The 24,689-nt window shown below is 44.6% G+C and overlaps 2 protein-coding genes across 6 annotated transcripts; both read right to left on the reverse strand.

Moving 5' to 3' along the window:
- Positions 1 to 926: 926 nt before the first annotated feature.
- Positions 927 to 10,037, reverse strand: si:dkeyp-69b9.6 (Krueppel homolog 1). 5 transcript variants are annotated; one of them, XM_037454697.2, is made up of 4 exons: positions 9,784 to 10,028; positions 9,099 to 9,213; positions 6,639 to 7,320; positions 927 to 4,541 (listed from the first exon to the last, which is right to left on the reverse strand). In XM_037454697.2, exons 3-4 carry the CDS (start codon positions 6,865 to 6,867, stop codon positions 2,191 to 2,193), a joined length of 2,580 nt encoding a protein of 859 aa, XP_037310594.1. In that variant the 5' UTR covers positions 6,868 to 7,320; positions 9,099 to 9,213; positions 9,784 to 10,028; the 3' UTR covers positions 927 to 2,190. The 5 variants fall into 5 exon arrangements, with proteins under 5 accessions (XP_037310594.1, XP_037310590.1, XP_037310591.1 ...); XM_037454693.2 differs by having other exon boundaries at positions 927 to 7,320; positions 9,784 to 10,037; XM_037454694.2 differs by having other exon boundaries at positions 927 to 7,320; positions 9,084 to 9,213; positions 9,784 to 10,037.
- A 2,012-nt stretch (positions 10,038 to 12,049) lies between these two features.
- Positions 12,050 to 23,934, reverse strand: LOC119197422 (uncharacterized). The gene is made up of 6 exons (XM_037453698.2): positions 23,317 to 23,934; positions 18,914 to 21,274; positions 18,101 to 18,255; positions 17,297 to 17,362; positions 16,841 to 17,026; positions 12,050 to 16,641 (listed from the first exon to the last, which is right to left on the reverse strand). Exons 2-6 carry the CDS (start codon positions 19,678 to 19,680, stop codon positions 15,518 to 15,520), a joined length of 2,298 nt encoding a protein of 765 aa, XP_037309595.2. The 5' UTR covers positions 19,681 to 21,274; positions 23,317 to 23,934; the 3' UTR covers positions 12,050 to 15,517.
- Positions 23,935 to 24,689: the final 755 nt, after the last annotated feature.

Consider the following 24,689-nt stretch of genomic DNA (forward strand, 5'->3'; position numbering starts at 1 on the left):
GGTGGCCTTAATCTGGTAGTACACAGCAAACAGGAGGCACATAATTCAGACAGTCATACAACTCAGCCTCTCTAGTCCACCCTATCAGTGCAGAATCCATGTGACTGCCACACGTATCAACAACAGGCCAAGCGTACAGTATAAATGAGTTGCCTACTGCCATCTGGTGGAGGTATGAGAGCAAATTTTACACAACAGCTTTACCGACAATATACTGTACATTTTAACCATTGAAAACACTTCATTGTCAAGTTATTCTTCCAACTCGGGTGGAAAACCTAGGACCTTTACTGCACTTCATTGTTATATCACAATGGCCAACACTGTCTTTTGTGGAATCCATCAGGTTTCTGGGATCCACCATCGCCCAGGACCTGAGGGGAAAAAGGCCCTGCGGAGAGCTGCCGATACAATGATACACTGCAATGACGAAGCCTGCTCTCGTCCATCACAACATGGTTTGGATTAGCTACAGATTAGATATAGAGAAGGGGCAGCAGAAACACTATCGACACCTTACATCCTATTTACCCCACCCCCCATCATTTCTGGTAAGCACCACAGTGTGTATGTATATATATATATATATATATATATATATATATATATAGAAATAAATAAATACACACACACCTATTTAACTAGTGAGCTTAATAGTATTGTCTGCTTGAAAGAAGCTTGGTTGTCCTTGCTGTCTAGTATTTTTGTATACAAGAGCACAAAAACTGAACCAAATTCTTTTTATGCGTTAACATCCACGGCTAATGAAGGTGATTCAGAATCTTACGCATCCTAAAAACCCTTAATTCACTCTGGACATACAAGTGAGTTTGAAACCTCAGTAGTAACTTTGGTGACGGTTACAGTTTGTAATCGTCTGGAGGTTGCAAAAAGGAGCTTTATGACAAATGAAAGGAAAACAAATGATTACACTTAAGGTTTATTCATTGCTGAAATATAATCAACTACTGACTTTTCAGTAAATAATATGATAGAAATATACTAAAACTATTTTTTCTTTAGAAGAAAAAAAAAAAGAGAAAAGGCTTGACAGGGGTATGAACATTTCATATGTGAATAAAGTGACATGATGTAATTAAAACTTGCTTCCGAAGGAAAAAAAGACTAAACAGTAAGAACATGATTGCAACTCAGCAAAAAGTAAAACGGTAGAAGGGGTTATAAGATTGGCATGAAGACTGATTGGGTTACACACATAAATACATGGAATATTACATTGGTTTCTATCATGATATAGGTCCTTGTCTTTAACACACCGTAAAGTACTGTAGAAATAATCACTGCCAAAAAGAGCATACAAATAACATGAGATAAACATGTGTTACAGTCCACCTGTTTAACCGGTTTTCAGTCTCTTGGTATAAAAGCTAGGAATATCTCAAATGAGTGGTGAGTGAACATACTAAGCAAGGCTTTTTGTAAGTTTCTTCATTTTGGCGGGAGAGGGAACCTTGAAATGCTAATTACCAGCAACTTAGACATTTTATCTATACGTGATTCAATCACTAAGGAATATAGAGCAACTTTTAAATCAAGTTTTAACACTACAAACGTTTGGGCATGTACTGAATAAACCATCACATACTGTAGGATTTCACAACCTCAGCTAAAAACTTGACCAGAGAACAAACATGCACTGACAAACTATTAACAAAAGGTCTTTGTCCTCATGTCCCTACTCCTAATAAATGCACTTTACATTGTTAAAAAAAAGAAGAAAAAAAATCCTTAGAGCCTCTAAGTGAACAACAAGACAAAATACACAGCAGAGACGTTTATCATACAGCAAGAGGTGCAGCAGGGAGTCTAGTTACGGGGGAGAGAAGTACATTAGCAGGTAATTTCACCTAAACTTGTCTAGTAACTGCACAGTGTCAGCCAAGCATAGTGTCAATGCACTTAAGGGGTTAATGAACCTATGGAAACAGTCACGTCTTTGAAAACACCTTCCAATATAATCTGGAAGGATTTCTGGTGAAATTTTATAGGATGCTCTACAGCAGTTGTTACCACACTCATTCTAATAGTCAGCGAGTAGATGTCAACAGAGACCGAAGAATATTATCATAAAAGGCAGCACCTTTTTATGTCCCTTTTTTTTTTCTCGCCTTCCCATTTTTTAACTGAAATATCACACTGGAGTGCCACTCTTTACTGGTACCGCGACGCTCAGTATCTATACGGCCCCTGTAGATACGAGAACTCCTCCTGACCCCCTTGGGTCGGCCTCTCTCCTGGTCTCTTTGAAAGCTTCAGCCTGTTAGCGTCTCCTCGCTGGAGTCCTTTGGCCCTGCGGCGGCAGGACACCTTGTGCCTGTGGAGCAACGTGGCATTCCAGAAGCGAGTGGCGCAGCGTCGGCAGGAGAACGTCCCTCTGGCCCGGTGGGAGGCCCGGTGGATGAAGGCAGACAAAGCCCTGTGAGACTGCTTGCCACAGACGCTGCACCTGAGTCGCTCCTGAGTGGTCGAGGCTTTCTGTGGGTGTTTAACTGCCATGTGGACCAGCAGTCCCGCTTTACGGGAAAACACAGAATTGGGGCATATGGGGCAGCCGAAACGTTTCACGGGGACTTTGAGGGACGAGAGGATCTGCACCTTCATTCCCCCAGTGTTGACAAGCTTATACCCGCTACCTGATCCTTCTCCTCGCCTAATTGTCAAACGAAGAGAACCTTGTTTTTTATTTATTTTCCTTCTCACTGTACAACTTATCTTTCTCTTCTTTTTGTTTCCATCCAATCTGACTAAATCTTGGTTATCCCATTTATTTTCCCTCCATTCTCTCCTGTTGGACTTTTTTTTTTTCTTCTTGTGTTGCCTCATGTCATCGTGTGACAACTGGATGTTGCAGTCGAGGTGCTGGTGGGACTGGGTACTTGACTGATGATGGAGATGATGGTGGGAGATATGATGATGATGATGCAGGTGATGATGTTCGGTGGAGGGCAGTTCCGTAAGGGGCTGGAACGGGGCTGTGGTGTGGAGTGTGCGGCTACGGGATCCGGCTGGATATATGTGCTCTCCTTTGACCCCGGCCGGGGAATGCGGGTGCTGGGGGGCCATGATTGTAGAGTTTGGAGGCAGAGGCTGAGAGTAAGCTTGAGCATTAGAGGCCGACGACTGAGCCGCAGCGTCATAAAAGAGAGGCGAGTAACCCGGCGGTGGTTGCGGGGGTGGCTGCTGGTGGCTGTGAGTGACGACACTAAGACTCTGGCCTACGTGGCCTTCCGTGGATGGAGCCATCTGCAGCAGGGCATTGGTGGCAGCCTCGCTCTCTGATGTTGACTGATTCACATCACTCCCACCTCTGTTGTCTCCAGATCCACTGTTTCCGTCTTGCGGATTAGTCCCGTCCGTGCGGGTCATCCCGTGCTGGGACTGCCTGTGCCGGGTGAGGCTGTTGGAGTAGGCAAATGCCTTTCCACATACCTCACAGCAAAAGAGCTTTTCGCCCCCACCTTCGTGGACCGTCTGGTGATGGGCGGTCAGGTGGAAGTGGTGGCGGAAGGACTTCCAACATATAGCACAGGTGTAGAGTCGAGGCGGAGGTGGGGGTGGAGGCTGCGACTGGGGGTTGGTGTCTTGAGGCTTGACATCTTGCGGGTAGGAGTAATAGGAGGAAGTGCTTGGTGCTTGGTTCTGGCTCCTGTCTTGGGCCACGCTACATTGAGGGTTAGGGTTAAAGCTGTTGAGGTTATCCGCAGCTGGTGTTGTGGGCACCTCCTCCAGCTCCCCTTTCTGGTGGAGCTTACTGTGCCTCCTGAGGCTCTGGGAGTAACCAAACTCTTTCCCACAGATGCTGCATTTGTAATTCTTAGCCCCAGAGTGGACTGTTTGATGCTTGCTGAGGTGAAAAGCCTCTCTAAAATACTTTCCGCAAACAGTGCAGTGATGGGGCTTCTCTCCTGTATGGATGCGGTCGTGTCTGCGTAGGGTCTCGCGACGTGCAAATCCCTTCCCACAGACGCTGCACAGGTGAGTGCGTGGCAGGCCACTGGGGCCCATTCTGGGGGTGTATTGCCTGCGTTTGGGGGGTTGTCCAGCAGCCGCCGGATCCTTCTTAGCTCGGGGTTTACGGGGACGTTTTGGTTTGGCAGCAGGGTTCTGTGGGTTGCTGCTCATAGCCTCCTGGCCCCCACCACCTCGGAAATTTTTATCTAATCCAGATGTTGATGAAGGTGAGCCCAGAGGACCTAAACCAAGACCACCTAGCAGACCTCCTATGATGTCCCCCCTATCATCCCCTCTATTTCCACTGTTACTAGCCGCTGTTATAGCAGAGATTGCATTATTGACAGAGCTAGTGACATCATCCTCTGAGTCATCCAGTAGAGAAGAAAGGGGCAGGTGGGGCTGTTGCTGCGGATGGTGGTGCTGGTTGTGGCTCTGTGAGTGTGGATGCAGTGTTGGAGCCAAGGGTGCCTTTCTCAGAGCTGGGCCCGCCATCCCACTTCCACAGGGAGAGGCACCAGAGTAGCATGGAGATGGATTACCTTGAGAACGATGATCATCATGGTAGCCTGTGTAACGATTCCGAGAGTAGTCAGTGGCGTATTTAGCATCTGTTCTGTCCCTGTCATTTGAATTAACTCCCCTTCCAGACTGAAACAGACCATCACATCCTAAACCTGATTTGGGTTCTCCTTCCCCCACAATGATTACACCATCTTCTTCCTCAGTTTTCCCATAAATAACCCTTCTATTGCTCTGATAAGTTCCCCCTCCTCCGTTACCTCCTCCACCCTCTCCCCCGACTCTGTCCTCACCATCAGATCCTGTCTTGCTGCCCCTTTGTTTGGGTCCCCTACCTGGCTTGCCGCAGGTGCCTGAGGCAGCATGGTTGAGTAGAGAGGTGCTCTCACGGAAGGCACGACCACAGGCGGGACATCGGAATGGCTTTTCCTCATGTATCTTCTCGTGGCGTGTCAGTGACTCTCTACGATTAAAAGCCCGAGAGCACGTGGAGCAGCCATATGGGCGGGCTGAAGAGTGTATAACACCATGTTGCAGGAGGTGCCCCTTTTTCTTAAAGCCTTTGCCACAATCAGGGCAGTTAAATATTTTGTCTGGGCTAGGACAAGAATTGGTTGGGGTCGGGGGAGTTTCTTGGGTCGAATGAGGAAGGCTTGGGTCAGACTGTGCTTTAATGTGAATGGGGTTTGGGCCAGTAGAAGAAGAATTGCTAGTACCTGCAGTGGTTGGCTCATGCATGCGCAAATGCCTCCGAAGGCTTGAAAGGTGAGGGAAGCTTTTGCCACACTCTCCACAGCTATAAACAGGCTCTGAATCAGACTCTGTGTTGTTGGGTTGCATTGAGCTGTGGTTATCAGATTTAGAAAGGTGAGAATCATTAGTAACCAGTACTGAGGCAGCAGTGGAAGAGCGGGCAGAGGAGGAGGAGGAAGAAACTACTGATGAGGATGAAGATGACGAGGCAAGTAGGGATGTTGGGTCTCCACCCATATTTGATATACCAACCCCGCTCCCAATCAAAGCTGGAGGCTGACCATGACTAAGCCCTCCACCGTTACTAGTGGGATTACCACCGTGGCCATGGCCACTAGTGTTATTACTACTGCTTTCAGATTTTCTCTGTGGCAAATAGCCAGCCATTGCTTTCTTCCTCCTACTGCTACTGCCGCCGCTACTATTACTTCCACCTCCACTACTTTCCCCTTTACCGTCATCTTTAGATAAGGATAAATGGAGCGGCAAGGGGAGCGGCAAACCTGCCTCCTGCTGCATCAGAGAGGCTATCTGATTTGACGAGAGTACAGGGATGCCCTGGAAGTCAAAGCCACCCAGTGATGAGGAATGGGAGCCTGGGTGGAGTGGGTGGTGAGGATGGGAATGAGAGTGAGGATGAGAAAGGGTGTGAGGTGGAAGCTGTTGTTGTTGGGGCGGCTGCTGTGGAGCCTGGTGTGACTGGGAAGTGGGGTGGCCATGTGAGTGGGATGAATGCAAAGCAGGAGGCGGAGCTAGACTAGAACCGGGCTCCCCCCCTGTCTGACTTAAACCAAGCCCTAAGTGGTTATGGGTTCCCTGTTGAACAAGAAACTGCTCTAAACTAGCATTAGAAGGCACCCCAGAGAGGAAATACTGATTAGCGGCTAACATGCAACTAAATTGTTGGTGAAGGCTTCGTGCGTCAGACTGGGCCCCAACCAACTGGTGCCCCAATGAGCTGACTGCACTGCTGCTAGAAGGGTTGTTAGAGGTGGCCACAGATGTTGAAGTGGAAGGAGAGGAAGAGGAGGGACCAGATGATGCTTGGGGGACAGAGAGGCCTGGATGCAGAGGAGGGGGGGGTGGAGGTGCTGATGTTACTAATCCTCCTAATCCCCCAGCACTCCCACTACTGCTACTTCCCCCAGCAAAGTGCTCAAAACGCCCTACACCTGGGTGTAACTGCTCCTGTGCTAGTGCTGCCTCAGACGGGTGGAAAGAGCGCAGGAACTGCGGGTAGCCTGAAGAATGGCTTGAGCTGCTGCTGCTGCTGCTCATCTTGCTTGACTTTGAACGAGAGCTCTGAGATGAGGAAGGCTGTTGTTGTAAAGGTGGGGGAGGAGGGGCACTCATCTTGGCAAAAATGGAGGCAGAATCAGAAAAGGCGTTACCTCTTGACCCCTGCAGGGGTCCCAAGCCAAGTCCAGACAGAAGAGCTCCAGAAGACTCAGCCTGCTGCTGCTGCTGCTGCTGCTGCTGCTGCTGGAGTTGATGCTGGTGAAGTTGCACTTGCTGCTGATGCTGTAGTTGTCGATCTAAGCCGAGGCCTTTAAACTGGTGGGCCTGATGCCCACTTAACATCTCTATAATGTCCAGATTGTATTTTCCAAATTGGAACATTTCCCACTCACTGGCACATGGGGGTGCACGGGCCAAACCTCCAGCACTAGGGGCGGCAACAATGATCCCAGCACTGACTGGTGAAAGACAAACTTTACCCTAACAGTGAGGCTATGCTAGTATATTTTCCAGAACTACTTGAATGTCTTAAATCTTAAGTTTGTCTCTCCAGATAGTTTACTTCTGGTGCCGTTACTCCCTGATGATTATCCACTGCCCACACTCTACTTCCAAAATGAGTGGGGTGGCCGGGAAGACGAGTTTAGGACCAAAGGGTAAAAGTGTCTTTAAGACAGGTAGAGGAGTTCCACCTAATATTAAAAATGCTTAAAAGTAGTTTTTATTGAGAAGCAGTTCAAATGACTTCTTGTTTCCTTTGAGAGTTACTGCGTTGACATTATCCTTCATCTAAGCAAGATTCCTCATCCGTGTTCAGCCAAGACGATCCTACAGCTGAAAAAACAAATTCAAAAAAGGGATGAAAGTCATCGAGGGGAACAGAACTTTTAAGTACGATTTTGTTTTGTCCTTTGCTAAAAGCCTTCAACCTATATGGAGGTGACCCCTATCGGTTAGAGTGAGTCTATTTTGACTTTATTTAAAGTCTGTACTGTAATATTCTAAGAGATTTTCCTCCATGACTGACATTAGGTGAAACCATCACTTTTATTAATTCTGCATTTTAACCGTAAATCACAATACTGAATGATTATGTACAGTTCACTAGATTACTTTGACATCAGGTTTAATTTGCCATCTTTATTCTACATATATGTTACATTTGACAACACAAATTTGTACTTTTAAGTTTCCTTTCTCACTAGTATATAATTCATGCTGCAACTGTGAGGCAATTAGCCCCTTAGTTTAAACAACCAAAGTACAATTTAATGCGTGGCGAAGGAATACAAATTTCAACAATTGAAGTTCTTTCTATATATACACACATCTACATTGAGAGGAACGCCTACATGCTAATAAACATATGCAATCTTTTATGTTTTGGAACAACTTACCATTATGTGGTTCTGCTGGATTGCAGCACAACCAGAACTGTTGCATGTATGCCAATTCTTTTTATCATAAAAGGTACATCTTTACTAAGGAGGCAAAAGTTACTGTCATCATTCTTACTGTCTACACATGGAGCTGTTCATATTAGGTCTCAGCCATTACGGCCGGTGGTGAAAGGAGGCAGACATTGCTTAACAAAAGGTACCTTGGATATATGGCCCTAATTTATAACACCATTATACACTGACTCACCTACTACCGTGCTGCAGCGGTTCAGTGATGGGCATTATCTCATACTTTATTTTGTACAGTATAAATGCAGAATGTGTGGCTAACTCTGTAACCACCAAATGTTTTTGAGGAAGACAATTGACAGCAGAGAAGCGTAGACTTGTGTCAAGAAATGACACAACAAAAAAAACAAAAAAATGGCTTATGGTAATACTTATAGTAGTGGCATCTCTGCTACATTGTACCCTCTGTGCAGTAATAATTCTGAAAATCATTGTTTATGACTATTAACACAAGAAAGTTCTGTTTTTTGGGGTTAACATTTAGCACCATACATTGCCTTCTTTTAGGTTTTAGTTGATTTAGTACCAAATAGTCACAAATATTCATAAAAGCAATCTGCACTTTAAACTGTTAATTTCATTCTTGGCCTAGAATTAGTACACATGATGTCAAAATGCAGTTGCGAATGTGTTTTGTTTTAGAAAATGAATATGAGAAGTGGTCGATCCCCTGAGTCGAAATGGGATGGTGGGGGGGGGGGGGGGGGAATTAAACAGTATCAGATGCTGCTTAATTCCTTTAGGTGTACTAAGATGATGACTGGGCTGCAAATATCAAGTTACATCCATTCGTATTGTGAATTTTCCATATTATATATAATTCATCATGTCAATTCATTCTTTTTTTATAGATATCTAACGTTCAATAATTAAACTAAACTGCCTGTAGTTGGATCTGTACTCTATGTGCAGTCTCAATTATAACAGACATTGTGATGCTTATTTTGTTAACCAAATACTGCTAAATTCCCCTTTTATTGTAGTTAATAAAAGGGAAATAAATCATTTTAAATAAACGTGAATCAATTGTTGCAAGCATTCACATGTGCCGTTATTCTACTTGTGTAAAAAGGCAGAGCGTAACACTGCCTCCGGTTATTTGCTCAATTTGAATGTGGTTTTGCTCACCTCGTTGTATCTTACCGTTTCCTCTAATCGATGTGATGAACGGAGTGGGGAGTGAGCTCCCCGGGCGGATGAGGGTGAATATCTATCGCATATTCGACCGGCTCTCATTTTAACGTAAAAATCACCGGTCCTGCGAAGAAGAATAAGAAGGGCAGAAAGGCTCAAATTAACATCAGTATCACACCCGCTGCACAGTGTAAACATTAGCGGCATCTTACAGGCGCAAGTAATAACGGGTGCACTCGAGGAGGCATCCCGCATTAGTATTGGCTCACTTTTGGAAAGAAAAAAAAAGTAGGATAACATTGGACGCGCTTGTATTTTCAAAACTTCTCGGTTCATTTTTTTTTTTTACACGAGCTCGGCGTGCTTAGCCATTCGGTGCCTACACGCAATCTACAGCAGCGCCGCCGCGGCAGCTAACGTTAGCCATCTTTGCGATTCTCTCTCCAGTAAAAAGCCCGCCGCCCGCCGTTGACGTTACGAGGCTAGCGTTAGCACACAAACACACGCGTAACCTACAATCGGCGAATGTTTACCAACGCATTCAGTCGCGTAGCACAGTTGCGTGTGGATGAGGCCTGTCACGCCTTCTTCTAACTGCCTAGCTAGCTATCGCCCGCTTCCATTTCTGCGTGCTGTTTTCCAGTCGTTAGCCAGGGCCATTTTCACTGATGCTGAGCTCCGAGTGAACACTTACACGGTTCCCCAAAAGAAATCGACGCCGAGCCGCAGGCGTCTCCTCGGCGTTTGGTGTCCGCCGTCTGCGTCGACGGGGAGCTTTAGCTAAAGATTTTCAACGGCCGAGACAAAATTGGATGGTCGGTGATGATATTTTTTGGGTAAAAGTGAGTGACGTGTGCTCCCTTAACATCGGTCCTTTCCGGCCCTTGTAATATTTCCGGGTAGCGCGAGCGGGGCTCACGGGCGGCTGCACAGGGCTCACAGCGGATCTACTCCTGCGTTAATGGGGGGAACGTCTCCCACAAACGTGACACATTAATATCCTTAGTTTCATACTGTTTGGTAAAGTTACCAAATTAGTTTAAATTCACTTCCACGACCATCTATCTGCCCGCTTACGTGAAAAGTGTCTCAGTCTCAGTGGTTTTGACGATAACGGAAAAATAAATAGCGTCAAATGAATAAAAGTATATATTTGTAGTATTAATTCCATATCTTCCTTATTAGGTTCATATATTCGATTGTGAATTATGAAAGTTACGTTACACATCAATGATGACTTTAATAAACGCTATCCCATGTATGATCTCTAGGTTGATCTGATGGCAGCTTTAGAAAACAGCTCCTCATACATCACATATCAGGGACGTGAACCCAATTGTTAATGATCTGATTTTATAGTTTAACAGCCAATCATAATATGTATTTTACAGATACAAGTGTGAAGAAAAGGTTGAACAGGTGCATGTAAGATTAAATAATATAAATGCATTTTGTAATAAATGTTATTAAAAGGTAAAACGTATTTCTCCCATTTGCTTGTTTGTGTGTACAGTTTATAACAAGGTATATTATAGTATTTGTTCTTCCTAAAACCAGGAGCTTGTGATTTTCCTTTTCATTTGCCTTTCAGTCAAGAAGTTCCTGCTCCTTTATCCCAAACCATTCTACACAAAAGGGATGAGCCGTAAATCAACAGACTCTGAATCAATACAATTTTTAAGAAAAATTAATAAATTTGCTTTGAGAATAGTTGTAGGGAACGTAACCTCAGGCTTATCATCACACATATCCTGTCATTAATTCAGTCACAATCTGAAATAAATGAATGATTTCAGCTCTGTGCCTCTCTGATTATGAGGATGGTAATCATGCCTGTGTTATATGATGCCCATCAGACAGAAGCCAGCAGGAAGCATTTTATTTATTTATTTATTTACTGAAAGCTGTCGGGCAGTGTGTTATATGTGATAAAAGCGTTAAAATGGTGACCGTTTTGGCAGCTTTTCTTTTAAATTAATTTAAGGTCTTATACAGGTTTTGTCTCAGACAGACGAGCAGCTGAACTTCCTGGTGGTGAAATGTGCAAACTACAATGATTGTACTGCATTAGCGGCAGCCAGGCCTAAATCAAACATAATATTGTCCATGCTCTTCGTGGACCGCAAGTGAACATTTTTCATTTTTCTATCAGTACAGTGTTACCGTCTGCTTTTTTTTATTCGTGCCTTCATACATCTCAGTGTAATAAATGTATTCACCGGAGGTTTTAAATATGAGCTGCGTAGCCCTCACCTCACTCTAAGGATCCAGCAGGTACTGATGATATAACTCCGCACTCACATGGTCTGAAGCTGTGAATTATATGAAGACAAAGTTTTCCTTTTCATTTCATTTAAAAGCCCAGTTGCCCACTCCCACTGGTACTGTATAGCGTTAATGTGCTTATACAATATCTCACATACTGATGTGGGATTGTATCAGAGAGCCACTCAGTGTGCGCACTAACAAACCAGACTAATAGCTTTTTGTTAATATAGAGCCGTTGCGTCTGGTTGGATCCCTTTAGTTGAGAATGTATTTATTTAGCATTTAGCAAACATTAATGTTACATTTTTTCCAGAAAAACATAGACCTCGTCTGAAACAGTGATGCAGGCCTAACTCATTGGCTTGTCATGTGTTTTATTGGGAACAGTGTCGCTTTAACTAGATTACACATTCAATTGGTCCCGCTTAAGATGGTCTTGAATTGCAAACAATGAACATAGATGTCTAACTAAATTGTGGTTAGATTTGTGTGAGCATTCAGGCCCATGGGCATATACTCCTCCAGTAACTGTAAGGCTTACAGCCCAGTTTACCAGTATTAATATTATGTCACTGTAAGGTACAATGTGCCTTAATGTTTGTCCTTGGAAGAAAAGAGTGTGAAGTCAAACAATAGAAGAATATCTTTAAAATATTCCAGAGGATTAAAATATATCACTTAATGAAAGAAAACAGTGTCTTGGTTATTATTTATTATTATAACATTCATAATAATTAATAATAATAATTCAAGAACATTAATGCAAGAAACCTACACTCTATAATGAATGGCAAAACTTTTTTTCCCACCAACTTTATTATACAAATTCTTTGTTTGTTACTGTCGTATCCAAGGGGGTCAATGCATTGAACAACAAAAGGGTTGTTTTGAAATCTATAGGCATGAAAATAAATCCATGAATTATATTAATGGACACTATCCCAGTCCATACAATTAACTCTTAATAATGCTTTACACTTCAGGTGGCCATTAACCATCCTCTCTCTAAATGAATGCAGAATGGTAAAAACACACACCATACTCATTCATTTCTTTCTAAGCTCTTTAGCTGATTTGTCCGTCTGCTAGTTGTCGGTTGTGAAAAATAAATATCCTGTGTAGTCTTGTAGGAGGCTATGATATTAGAAAGACAACAAAATGTTATGAGTCTGGCACTGTACAATTCATTAAATACGAACACATAATTTGTTGAATCCTCAAATTAATGTTGAAGAGATCACTCAAAATATTCTGATTGTACTAGCTATACAAAATACAATACTTTCACAAATTAGATTAACCATTTATAAAATTGTGATAATGAGTTTTGATGGATATGGCTTGTGATATATTACAGACTTTGCTACAGACCTTTTGTGGCTCTATTAAAAAAATCTTATACTGCTGTATTTCACCTGTCCTGTTTCCCTGAAAAAGACACTCAGAGCATTCAGGTTTCCATTAGACCTCCATTTTTCTCCACCCGATGTACATTCTTCGAAAAACACATATATTGTGGCATCACGGGATAGTGTGTACGACCCATATGTTGGCGGGTCGAGCTGCTGCTCCACCACTCCCTGGCCTGCCACACACACACACACACACCTATCCCTCACCGGTCTGTAAAACACCGCCGTCTACACATACATTTTAGAAGGCTGCAGATTTTTTCAATAGATACTTTTGTACCCGAGTGGAAACCTAAGTAATCACTTGAGATCAACAAGTCATAAGGCCAATGTCTAGGCACAGTACATCCAGCTGGAAAATTGGGCATACAAGCATTTGATGACCTTCAGATCCAGGCATACCGTGACTGCCTGTCAGTGAAATGGAGCGGGCATGCATCAAGATTTAGAATGTCTTTAAAAACTTGAACTTACGATCAGATGTATGAAAAAACCAACTAGTCGTGAGAATGCTAGTCACTCTAAAAACAATAAACACTTAAATCCCACCAAGTAAAAGAACATCACACAATAAGATAATTGTTAATAATAACCGTAACAGTTATAATAATCATTAATAATAACACTCCATCATATTCATAACAACTACATTGAGCACTGTGTATAGGAAGATTGTCCAAAGGAAATCTGTGTTTCTGTTTGTCAGTATTTCACCTCTGTACCCTTTCACATGACTGAAAAGAAGCCAAGCAGTAACGAGTTCCCCCCTTGATTCGCGTAATTATCTCCGATTTCACGTTTAAAAAATCCTCTCAATACAATCCTCCCAATTGATCAGTCACAATGTCGGCCGTACTTGTACAGAATGTAAACCTTGAGGACACGATACAGATGTCTGTATCTGGTGCAAATATCAGGGGATGGATTTGTGCAAAGTTTTTGTCTCTATGTTTCTCTTTGAACTGTGCTTAAATTGCTCTTGTTTTTTGTACACATTAATACTTAATACATCATGACAATATCAACACAAAATCAAGAGAAAGAGATACCATTGTATATGGACCACAGATATCACATACTACAGTATATAGGATAGGATAGCCCTTAGTATTGATAAGCGTTGTTATTGATGAAGGTTTTTTCTTTTCTGTTTTTTTGTCGTTTTGTTTCTATAACTGGCTGAAGTGCTGTTACGTCTCCCTTAAGTGCGTTATGATACAGCAAGTTCTTCCTCTTGAGGTTGGGGAGGGCTTCCTTACCATCCAAGTCTCTTACGCCGTACTGAGCCAGGCAGGAGAAAGCTTCAAGTTGCCCTCTCTCTCCTGACTCAGGTTTTTTGGCTTGCTCTGAAGCCAATCCTTTGACTGTACAAAATATCTCTGACTTGTATAATTTGTCACCTGGCGAGAATAATAAAATGGTGATTGTCAGACGAGCTTCCTCTGTGGTGTTTTTCTTTGTTTCTTCCATAAATGGCTTTGAAGTACAGTGGTGTAAGTGCAACCTCTGCATCACGGTCTATTCATTTGTGCTCTGTAGAAAAACCTCTGCTCTTCGTTCACAACCTGCAGCGAAGCAAGTTTCCTTTTTATTGGTAAACTGAACACATGCGTCTCTCGGCGCTTCTATGTTTGTGTCAAGATATTTTTGTACTAACAATGACATGATGGCTCTAAATTATTTGGTAGCCCATCGTTTTTTACGGTTTGGTCCTGATCTTGAGATGGGAACATTAGGGGAATCTTTCCCATAACATACTCTAACATCGGTTCAGACTCCTGTTGTGGAACAGTGGTCAGTTTGTGAGTCCCCCTGGGGGTTCGGATCTAAGGTCACATGGAGAACTAGGCAACCCAGGCGTCAGATCGGGAATGTGGTTACGTCCGGTCTCAGCTCCTGCTTACAGCGTCGGGCTGCAGTGTCCCACTAAGAAAAAGCCCCCACCTCGTCCACTCGTTTACATGGGAAGCAACAAATATCAGTCCTTTCTCTCCGCGTCAGGATGAGGTCCAAAATCCCTCATCAGGCACACGGTTTATTCACACTCATCTGGTCCACCAGTCTTCTCCCCTGTGAGGTTCAATTTGATAAATCATTGTTGGCAAGAGCAAAGCAGGTCGACAGTCCAGCAGGTCCAGCTGTGACAATATTCCAGATGTTTCTCCTCTTCATCATAAATATGTATATATACATATATACATGTGTGTATATATATATATATGTATGTATGTGTATATATATACACATACATATATGTATATACAGACATATATTTATATACATACACAAATATATATTTATATGTGTGTATATATACATACATATATATACAAGTATATATCTTTCCTATCTAATATGGCTCCTGAGTACGTTTGAAAAACAATTATAAAAACTAAATTATGAACAACACTTATGTTGGTTTTGTTTCACCCTTCGAGTCACTCTATCTACAATAATGGCACCGCTGTTTATGGCAATATGGCAATTTCTTTTACAAAATATGGCTGATGTAGGCTATAATCTAATTGGAATGGATATTCCCCATCTAGATTTCTAATTAACTAATAATATTGAGATTATTTAATTGTTAGATAACACTAATTTGAATACTCTTAACATGTTATAGTATTACTGTACTCTATACTTCTAGTTGTATTTATTGTAGCTGATGATCTAATTGTTAGGTGTAGAAGGGTGATCTGTTCCCATATCCTTGATGAGGGGTAAACTCTACATTAGGCACAAACCTTACACCGTCACTTCATTTTTACTCCCCGTCCTGATGCCCTGACTCCCTCCTGCACTTCCTGCCGACCCCCCACCACCTCCTCCCCCCGGTATGAAATGTAGCTGCTCAATGGTGTTCTGCCGTTTCGCTGCAAAAGCCATCCTCCTAGCACTGTGGCCCCCTAGTGTTCCCGTTCCCATGACTACCCCCTGGCCGGGCTGCTGTTGCTGCTGCTGCTGCTGCTGCTGCTGCTGCTGCTGCTGCTGCTGCTGCTGCTGCTCGCCCGCCCAGCCCATGCCCCCGCTCATGTGCCCCGTCATGGCCGTGCTCCTCTCCTGCTCTCGTCCCGACGTGGGGTGAGAGTTCATCTTGATCATGTGGTGTCGGTCGAGGGAGGGTGTGGCGCAGACATTTTGCTGTGACTGGGCCTTCTGCTGGCGAGGCAGCGTGGGGACATTTCCCCCTGTGTGGGCGTATGGATCCGCGACCCCCATCCCCCCGACCCCCATCCCACCGACCCCTATCCCGCCAACTCCCATCCCACCGACCCCCATCCTGTCTTCCAAGTGGTCCGGGGACATGAGTAGCCGTTCCTGCCTGTCCTGCCTGTCCTGCCTGTCCTGTCTATCTTGCCTTTCCTGCCTGTCTTGTCTGTCCTGCCGGTCCTGCCTATCCTGCCGGTCCTGCCTCTCCTGTCTCTCCTGCCTGTCCTGGGTCTTCCTAGTGAGGGTTTGCGTGTTGGAGTTCTTGCTGGAGGCTGCCATGGCTTTGTAATACTGGTGTTGCTGGTTCTTGGACATCCTGGACAGTGTCCCTGTGTTGCCAGGGACGTCTCCCATGTTGAGCAGCTGGTCATTGGATTTAACTTTCCTCTGGGGCTTGGAGAGAGTTTCGTAATTAGGGTTGTACTGAGGCTCTGGGGGATCCAGAGGGTAAGGGTTGGGGGTTGGCGAGGCTGGCATGCCAGAAGGCTGCGGCGGGATCCAGGGACGAATTGCGTGCCTTGGGAGGGTTCCTCTACCATTGAGGGTGTAGTCTCCACCCCAGTGGAGATGGTGCTGAGAGGACTGCAGGGCCGGCTGGGCTGTGTGAGGCCGTCTCTTAGTGGTGCAGTAACCAGACGAGTACTCATCGAGACCTTTCTCTGTAAGCGAAACAAAATGTCTCTGAATTGTTTATCACCACAGTAAATAGCATCAGCACATAATGATGCATCCTGCACTTTGTGTCCTGGTGTCAAGAGTGTCACAGTGCTCCAGTGCTCATGGAACAGCTGCGAGGGAAGAGAAGGGCAGACAGACTGGTACATTCATCCTAATTTCTCGTGAAATGAAGGTACTTACCGAGGCGTTTGAGCGAGGAGTATCTGTTGAGCTCAGGCTTGGTGGCACTCTCGTAGGAGGGAGGCAGCTGAGCCAGGTTGTGCAGGGAGTGGTGGAAGGCCGGCTGGGATTTGGTGTTGTTGTGTTTACTGGAAAGCAGGGTGCCTCCTGCTGCCAGCTGAGCATTGTTCATTCGAGGGGTGCGTTCTACAGAGGCCGCGGCGAGAAAACAACTGGGTGTTAAATGAGATTTGTGCCTCTGGATTTAGTGCAAGTAGCTGTGTGAGAATCTGCTAAAATTCACTGGAACAGACAGATTTGAACTTGCTTTGAACACAAGCAACCAAAGCTGCGATAATCATTATTATTATTTGGATTAATGAGTCTGAGCTTAAATGAAACTGAACAAGGTAAATGAAGCACCGTGGTGATTACATGCACTTTACAGAGGAGCCCGGCTGTCACCAGCTGCCTTACCGATAGTGGCGGTGTGTTTGGGGCTGGTGCCTGATGGGTGAATGAAATTGTGTTGCAAATTGCCCACTGCAAGAAGAACATAAGGTAATCAGCTCAAAATGGATGTCAGGCAATTTCCAGTTCAATGGTCCTTTAACATACAAAGATGAAAGGCACTGAAAGACATTTTGGCATCAATTCACCTTCACAACATCTCACATGCACAGTGCTCCTCAACATCTTCAAATAGACGTAGGGGAGAGTGGGGTGATTTGTGCCAGGGGGGAAGTAGATCCACCCCCTGTTTCTGGAAAACCATAGAAGAAATTGGTCATATGACCACATAATTTTGAAAAGCCATCCATTTTACTCATCCTCCAAAGAAGAGAGATACATGGCATGAGAGGTAAGCACACTTTTTGTTCCTTTAAAAGGTAAACATGTCTATGATTAAGGTTTTTCGAATGTAGTGTCTGAACAATTATAGACACGTTTTCCCCACAAAGGCACAACTTACCCCGCACCAGGGGCAAGTTGGGCCACAAGACCACATTTTTCCCAAAAGCTAGATTTCTGAAACAATTTATTTCTGATCCAAAGTTATTGTTCCCAGTGATGCACCACGTCCTGAAATATATGTACATCCTTAAGTTGAAGGCACTACTGTCATGGCCTCGCTTTAAAGTGACTTTGAGTAAAAACTGGCACAACTCACCCCACTTTCTGGTAGATATTTTAAGATAATGGCTACAAAGAGATCCTGATGTTGGGACATAGAAAACATGTTGCTGTTTACTAATGTTACAAAGGACCCTGAACTCTCACATCTGTTGTCCTTGCTCGGCAGTCCTGGGGCGTAAAGATTTTTTGGAGGTCTCTTCAGGGTGCCCTGTGGGTCCCCTACTGCCAAAGCCACACTGTTGTTTCTCTCATCCTGCTGGACGGGGCTGGACTGATGCCGCAACATGTCAACCAGGGCTCTAACGATGTAATAGAATGAGCAAAAGGCAAAAACAAGATTCATTTGAGAATAAACTATTGGCTAATGGCTGACCATCATATTAAATCCATGAAGTTATGATAAGTAGTCCATTTTTCTGTGATGTTATTTTTTTGTCATTCAATGTTGTTCGCAGGATGGTTTTTTTGGACATTAATAAAATCTATACATGGAATGCAAAGGGTAAACCCTAATAGTTTGGTGATCAATTTGTGTTAAATGACTAATCTGTGACAGTGCTTGAATAAGCAGGATTAGAATGAAAAAGTTCTCTGTTAATCAGTACCATTCCTTAAAGGATTAACCTAACGATGTGTACAAGTCGACGACCACCATCAGATAAACAACTGCAACCTGTACAAAAATCTAAATGCAAATCTTTATTCTCAACATTATTGTCCATGTATGAGATAAGAAGCCTAGAGAAATCCAAACAACCACAAATTCTGCAGCAGCCAGTCGCTAAAAAGAACAAATGTGTTTCATCTGATGACTAACATCATTCTGAGCCCGGGGTGATGAATGAGGGCCATTTATGGCGTTCCGAGGACCTAATTTCATTAAAGCATTCATGTATAAATTTACGTAGGAAAATTCAGAAGTGAGAGGTGATGAACAAATATTTTCCAAAGCCTCACCTGGGCATGTTTAGGTCCCTCTGGTGGGCTTCCTGTTGCACCTTGTTAAAGACCACCTTGATCCCCACGGCGACAGCCACCATGAACACAATCACGCCTCCGATGACGAAGCCCGTGTTGTGGCTCTGCTGCTTCAGAGGATCAAAGTCCGGATCGTTACCCGAGTCGTCTGGTAACAGCATGGTGTCGGTCTGCGGCTTGGCCCAGTCCGGAGAGTCATAGTTATTACAGTTCTCCTGCTCCAGCTGCCGGCTACGGTCTGGGCAGCAGAAGCGGTAGTGGCAGGTTCCACAGCAAAAAATGAAGTTGTCCTTGGAGCAGTTGAAAGCGCTGTCAAAGTGTCCCATGACGTCATAATAACCCCGACAAAAATCGAACCATACGTCCATCATACGGGGTCGAATGGGCGCCACCTGGGCGGCACCCAAGGGAGGGGCAAGGGCCTCCGATGAAGTCACATTCTTGGGGAACATGACCTGGGGAAGGGCTCTCGGAGGCGCCTCCAGAACCCCCTCCGAGGTTTCCGGAAGTTTCTCAGGGCTTTTGGTCCTCCCTTGGAGAGCGGCTGGCCTGATATTGGCCTGCATGGCGAGGAGCAGGGAGGGAGGGCTGGATCCAGCTCTGGGCTCCCTGGTGAAAGGCCTCTGTGAGCGGTCTTTTTGCCGAGGAGGGGGAGACGGAGAGGTCTCCGCAACAGTGGTGAGTGGGGCAGTAAGGAGGGAGAGCAGGGAGACAGCGAGGACTAGGAGATTGGTGGTGGGCGTCATTTTTACATGACTAAGAGATCTATTTTCTGGTGTTGAGTCAATGCAGTTACACCGCTGTATCCGCTGTTGCAGTTTAACCCACTAGAATGGCATGTGAAATATTCAAGGAGCATGTAGAACCCAATGGATATTGATGATGTATCAGTAGTTTCATTCAGTAATGTTGAACAATCAAATTTAAAGCCTCTCTTTTTTTGGAGGAATTTTATCGTGTAATATTAGAAAAGGTCAGGAACATTCCAAATCAAAAGGTCTAACACTATCAAAAACAGTAGTTAGGTTTCAATAATTGTCGGTAATGGTATTAAAATGGTTTTAGCTTACTGCTAGAAAGGAACTCTGAATGTGTGATGACTTCATCTGTTGCCCTCTCAAGAACACTAAAATTGATGCAACTTTGTAAAAAGGACAAATTGAAAAAAAACCCCATCTTCATCCTTTTAGTGCCTAATGCCTTGTCCTACACTCAGACACAGAATAAAAGGACAAATAGCCTGACGTACCGCTGGATGAAATACATTTTAGAAAGGCCAGTTATAATTAGAAGCAAAGGATTTTCAATAAAATATGTCAGTCTACATTCCTGTGCTGATCACGGCACTTGAACAATAGTCTATGGCTCGTGTTTTATCATATGTAAACAGTTGTATCTGCTTTGTTCATTCCTGGATGACTATCTTATTCTGGAAGTACATACATTCAGAATTGGCACTTATTTAAGCTGTAAGCTTACGAAATCTATAATGCTCTTCCTATAAATTGAGTATATCAGCATTGTAAATAATCCAATGGGGTGGACAGACCCGAGCTTCTCTAGAGCAGGGACGTATCTCAACGCCACATCTGTCGATACACCGTGTACTTTATCTCAATCTCTTCCAGTGTTGGATGTGTGTGCACCCGCCGTCGTCTGGTACCGACCGCAACTGCGATCGAGGAGGGTGTGATAATGAGGGAAGCTCAGCTTGAGTGCCAGAAGACTGAAACAGATGAAAATCAAGAGTAAGCATAAACCAAGGAACTGACTCCCGGCGCTGCAAAATGAGGCAAACGTTCGGGATTTTAAATGCTCTCTATTCAGCTTTTAGCCACAAAAAGTTACCCGTCATTCAACAGAATCACTAATTACATGTGAACTGAATGAGACATTGCATCTCCATGTGACATGTCTCTCAAAGTAAAATCATTCCTGATTTGTTCAAAGAATATCACTTTTGTTGAGAAATATGTAAATGTGTGAAGTTATTGTGTTGGAGGTGTTGGCAATAATAGACAGAGGCAGATCCGTCTCCCACAGAAATTATAATTATATGTAATTATCAAAAATGTCCCTATCTGTAGCGCAGAAAGTAGGCACAGATGGGGGAGACAGAATGCTGAAATCACCGAGGGCTCCACTTGTTTCAGTTACATGCTCCTCTGACCTTCTGAGGAGAGTTCAGGGGGAAGAAAAACCACAAACACAAAAGGCAGCCGTTCTCCAACCGACTGTTTGAAAAGTCTCCCTCTGTCCTCTCTAAATGTTCTGTTTGATTCCCAGATTTTTTTTGGGGGGGGGGGAGTTTACACGTCGACCCCGCCTGCAGTGTGTCCGCTGCAACACAAGCGAGAGGCATGATTAAAAAGACACCCTGCACTGACAACAACACAGACATTTTGTTTCAATAATTTTGTTTCGGGGCATTGTGCGAGGCCTCCGTGTGCGTGTGTGTGTGTGTGTGTGTGTGCGTGTGTGTGTGTGTGTGTGTCAGTCTGCCTGTTTGGTGTTGCGGGAGCCCCCCGAGAAGCCAATGATGGAGAAAAAGGAGAACGAGAGCAGAGGGATAAATGCAGGGTTGGGATTTAAATGAGCAAAGGAGATTGTGGCGAGCGGGAAGAGCCAGAGGTATAGATGCAGAGACGACCGTGAGTGGGAGGGCGGTGTGTGGGTGGCACAGAATCAAGTACATTTCTCCCAGCACTTACCAATACAACACAGCACATCACACAAACAGCATCGCAACAACAGACCTGCAATTTGCGGGCAACGCCACGCAGAAGAGTGCTAATCGAGACTGTAAATCAGCCGCTGGTGGAGCAGCTAAAAGGGGGCAAAATGTGAAACTGTAAAAGGCGTTGCGTGCATGTGAGAGACTATAGTAGGAATTTTTTTAAACCTCCTTCACAGTCTCTTTCTCACTCCTTTATTGCTCTTGTTCCGTGTCCTTCTCCTCTATTCTCTCTCGTTCTGCCTTTCTCCGATTCTGTGCGTGGGTTGAGGCATCTAACTCTCTCAGAATAGCACTGCAGCTCTGTCTGTGTGTGAGTGAAGGAGCCCGTGAAAGGGAAAGGAGGCAGAATCCAATCTACAACCATTAAGCACAAGCAGATTTTCAAAGTCACATCTGCCCGAGAGGACGACGGACGCCGCCGCTCAACTTCACGTCGGCGGATTTTTTTTGGCCCACATCAATTTGGGCCTTAATGTGTCCGGAACCACTCCCCAAAATGAATGGGCATTTACAGCTTTTCGAACCATTGGTTGAGAACTCAAATTAGGAATTGGAGAGAGTCGATCTTCGCACACACGAAAGCACGAAGTGTGGAATGTGCCTCGACCCGGGGTAGAGGCACAATGTTTGCCTGTCGGTATTTCTATACGCGGCGCTGCTGAAGCAATGCAGTAGAGAGGAGGAGAGGGAGAGGGAGAGAGAGTGAGGATGGAAACTGAAGGGTGAAGGGAAACACATGCATAACTGTTACATGGCCACTGGAGGTTAAACAGCCCATTCCCATCCAGATTCCTTTCGTTCCTAGCAATATTTGGCCCATCAACGCAAATAATTCAAAGGGCTCCCCGCACTTTCATTGCAGCATGCAGACGCCTGGGCGTGCAACAATTTCAACAGGTTGTTGGAAATGAAACAAAATGGCCCCTTTTTTCTTCTTCTTTAGGCACGCTGTTGCAACAAAAAAAATGCCGAATGCTGAAATGCGTCTCAGTTTGAGGTTAATCAATGAATACAAGTGACATTGATGTTGATGATGACATGTAATTACGATGAAAGCGGCGCAGCGTTTTTTTCTTTCTGTCGCAACAGTGCAATAAATGATGCGCAATGACTTTGCATTTGGCTTTCGACACTTCAAGTAAGAGAAAAATAATAATAAGAAAAAAAAATCTTCAATTTGGCTTCCAAGTTGCAACTTGAATCGAACGAGCATGCGGGAAATGGAAATGACTTGCATGTATCAGTGAGCTAAGAGTGCGTGGGTGTACCCGTGCCGGTGCGCGTGTTTGTGAGTGTAGTCCGGCTGGATGTGTCTGTGTGTCGGTCTCGGTAACAATATGTTCATAACACCCCCAATGTGCTATGGAGTAAAAGCCTCAAAATGATTTAAAAGAAATACATGAAAACATGCCATAAAGCGCGAGGCGTGAATACGTTTCTATGGCGCAGCTTTCGTCCAAATGGTTTTGTTTGACAGCCCTTGCAACAAAAAAAAAAAATGCAAAACCTTTTTTTTTTTCATACAGAAAAGATCACGAGTAGCGAACAGTTTTTTTGTTTTTCGTTGCGGGTGATGGCGGTAAATTAGCATGGCGCTAATAATAATGATGATGACGATGAAAAGGTGCATAATGTCGTGTCTTACCTGTGCGCTGCTCTGAGGGTTCGGTGCCGGAGAACAGCGGTGGGGGAGCCTGCGCACTGCTTCTCTTCTCAGCCTGTTATTGTGGCACGAGGAGGATCGGGGCAGCTGGAACTGTTGCCCGGATCTGACACCTGTTTTAAACGGGTTTCTCCACAGAGGATGCAGATCTCAATTGTTCTTCACGTGTCCCCATCCGGCTATTATTGGTAATCCATCATCACGGCAGAAAGAGGGCAGAGAGAAGAAGAAGAAGAAGAAGAAGAAGATAAAAGGGCAGAGAGAGAAAGCGAGAGAGAGAGAGAGGGGGAGAGGGAGAAAGAGAGAGAGGGGCCGACGAGATGTTCTTAAATGTTCGGATACATGTGACGAAGCGATTCAACGATCACTACGTCGGAAAATCCGGTTTCTCGTGTGAGAGCGCAAGTTACAGTGCAACTACTCGGGAGGACGCGCGAGCTCAAAACACAAGGAAGCCAAATCGATCCCAACACACACGCAGAGAAATCTCTCAATTTAAACTTTTCTTTATCTAGGATCGACTGCAGCTGGTTCCCTTCATAATTTCCAGGCGAGATGGGTTCCACTGCCTAACTGCGACTGTCTTCACGGAGGTCCGCCAGTGGGGGCGCGCTGTGATTGGTGGCTGGTGCGTGATGAGACTCTCACCCCCCCCCCCGATGGTCATCAGACTCTGGTGGCCTTCACCTCCAATCCGACTCTTTTAATTGAGTGACCCTGGAGCACGCCTGCATGTGTTGGAACTGGAGGAAGGAATTTAGCCACTGCTCCTTCATAAAAGTTTTTATTTTTTTAAAGCTTAATTGGCAAAGATATACGCGTAAATTCAAGGTTTTTTTTTGCTAAATTAAAGCAGGCGACAAATGAAACGGAATGACTGAGTAAAAGGGGTTTGTGTGTGTGTGCATGCGCGCGCGCGTGTGTGTGTGTGACAGAGACATGGAGAAAGTAAGAGAGAGAGAGAGAGACGGTTGCCACAGCAACTGTGTCATTATGTTGGTGGCAATTATGAAAGCGATGAAAACGGGGAAGGGGAGAGGATTGGCGCAAAAGCGCTATAAAAAAATGGAAGCGTGAGGGATACTGTCCATCAGACCTTGCGTTGGTAATTTAGACATTTCGTAAAGTTTTGCCAGCAGCGGGCACAGCTGCAAAGGTATAAAGACGGAAGAAGGGAAGAGCGAAGGAGACGGCGGGAGAGGGGAAGCGGGCTCGTTTGGCTTCGTGCCGCCGTCACACAGTCACTGCCTCCTCACGATCTCCGCATCATGAATGATTTTTGGACTTGAGGAACATAGTGATCACACATTAGGCCTCGGGATGAATCCTAATGAACACCATTTCACTGTGGGCGG

This window comes from Pungitius pungitius, chromosome 11 (assembly GCF_949316345.1).
Source record: "Pungitius pungitius chromosome 11, fPunPun2.1, whole genome shotgun sequence".
Taxonomy (NCBI): Eukaryota; Metazoa; Chordata; class Actinopteri; order Perciformes; family Gasterosteidae; genus Pungitius; species Pungitius pungitius.

Excerpts from the sequence above, each read along its gene's own strand:
- si:dkeyp-69b9.6 (XM_037454693.2), bottom strand. The coding sequence starts at position 6,867 with ATGTTCCAATTTGGAAAATACAATCTGGACATTATAGAGATGTTAAGT.
- LOC119197422 (XM_037453698.2), bottom strand. The coding sequence starts at position 19,680 with ATGACGCCCACCACCAATCTCCTAGTCCTCGCTGTCTCCCTGCTCTCC. Across the intron at positions 17,027-17,296 it reads CAAACACACCGCCACTATCG|AACGCACCCCTCGAATGAAC; the intron begins GTAAGGCAGCTG and ends CGGCCTCTGTAG. Across the intron at positions 16,642-16,840 it reads CTCCTCGCTCAAACGCCTCG|AGAAAGGTCTCGATGAGTAC; the intron begins GTAAGTACCTTC and ends TTTCGCTTACAG.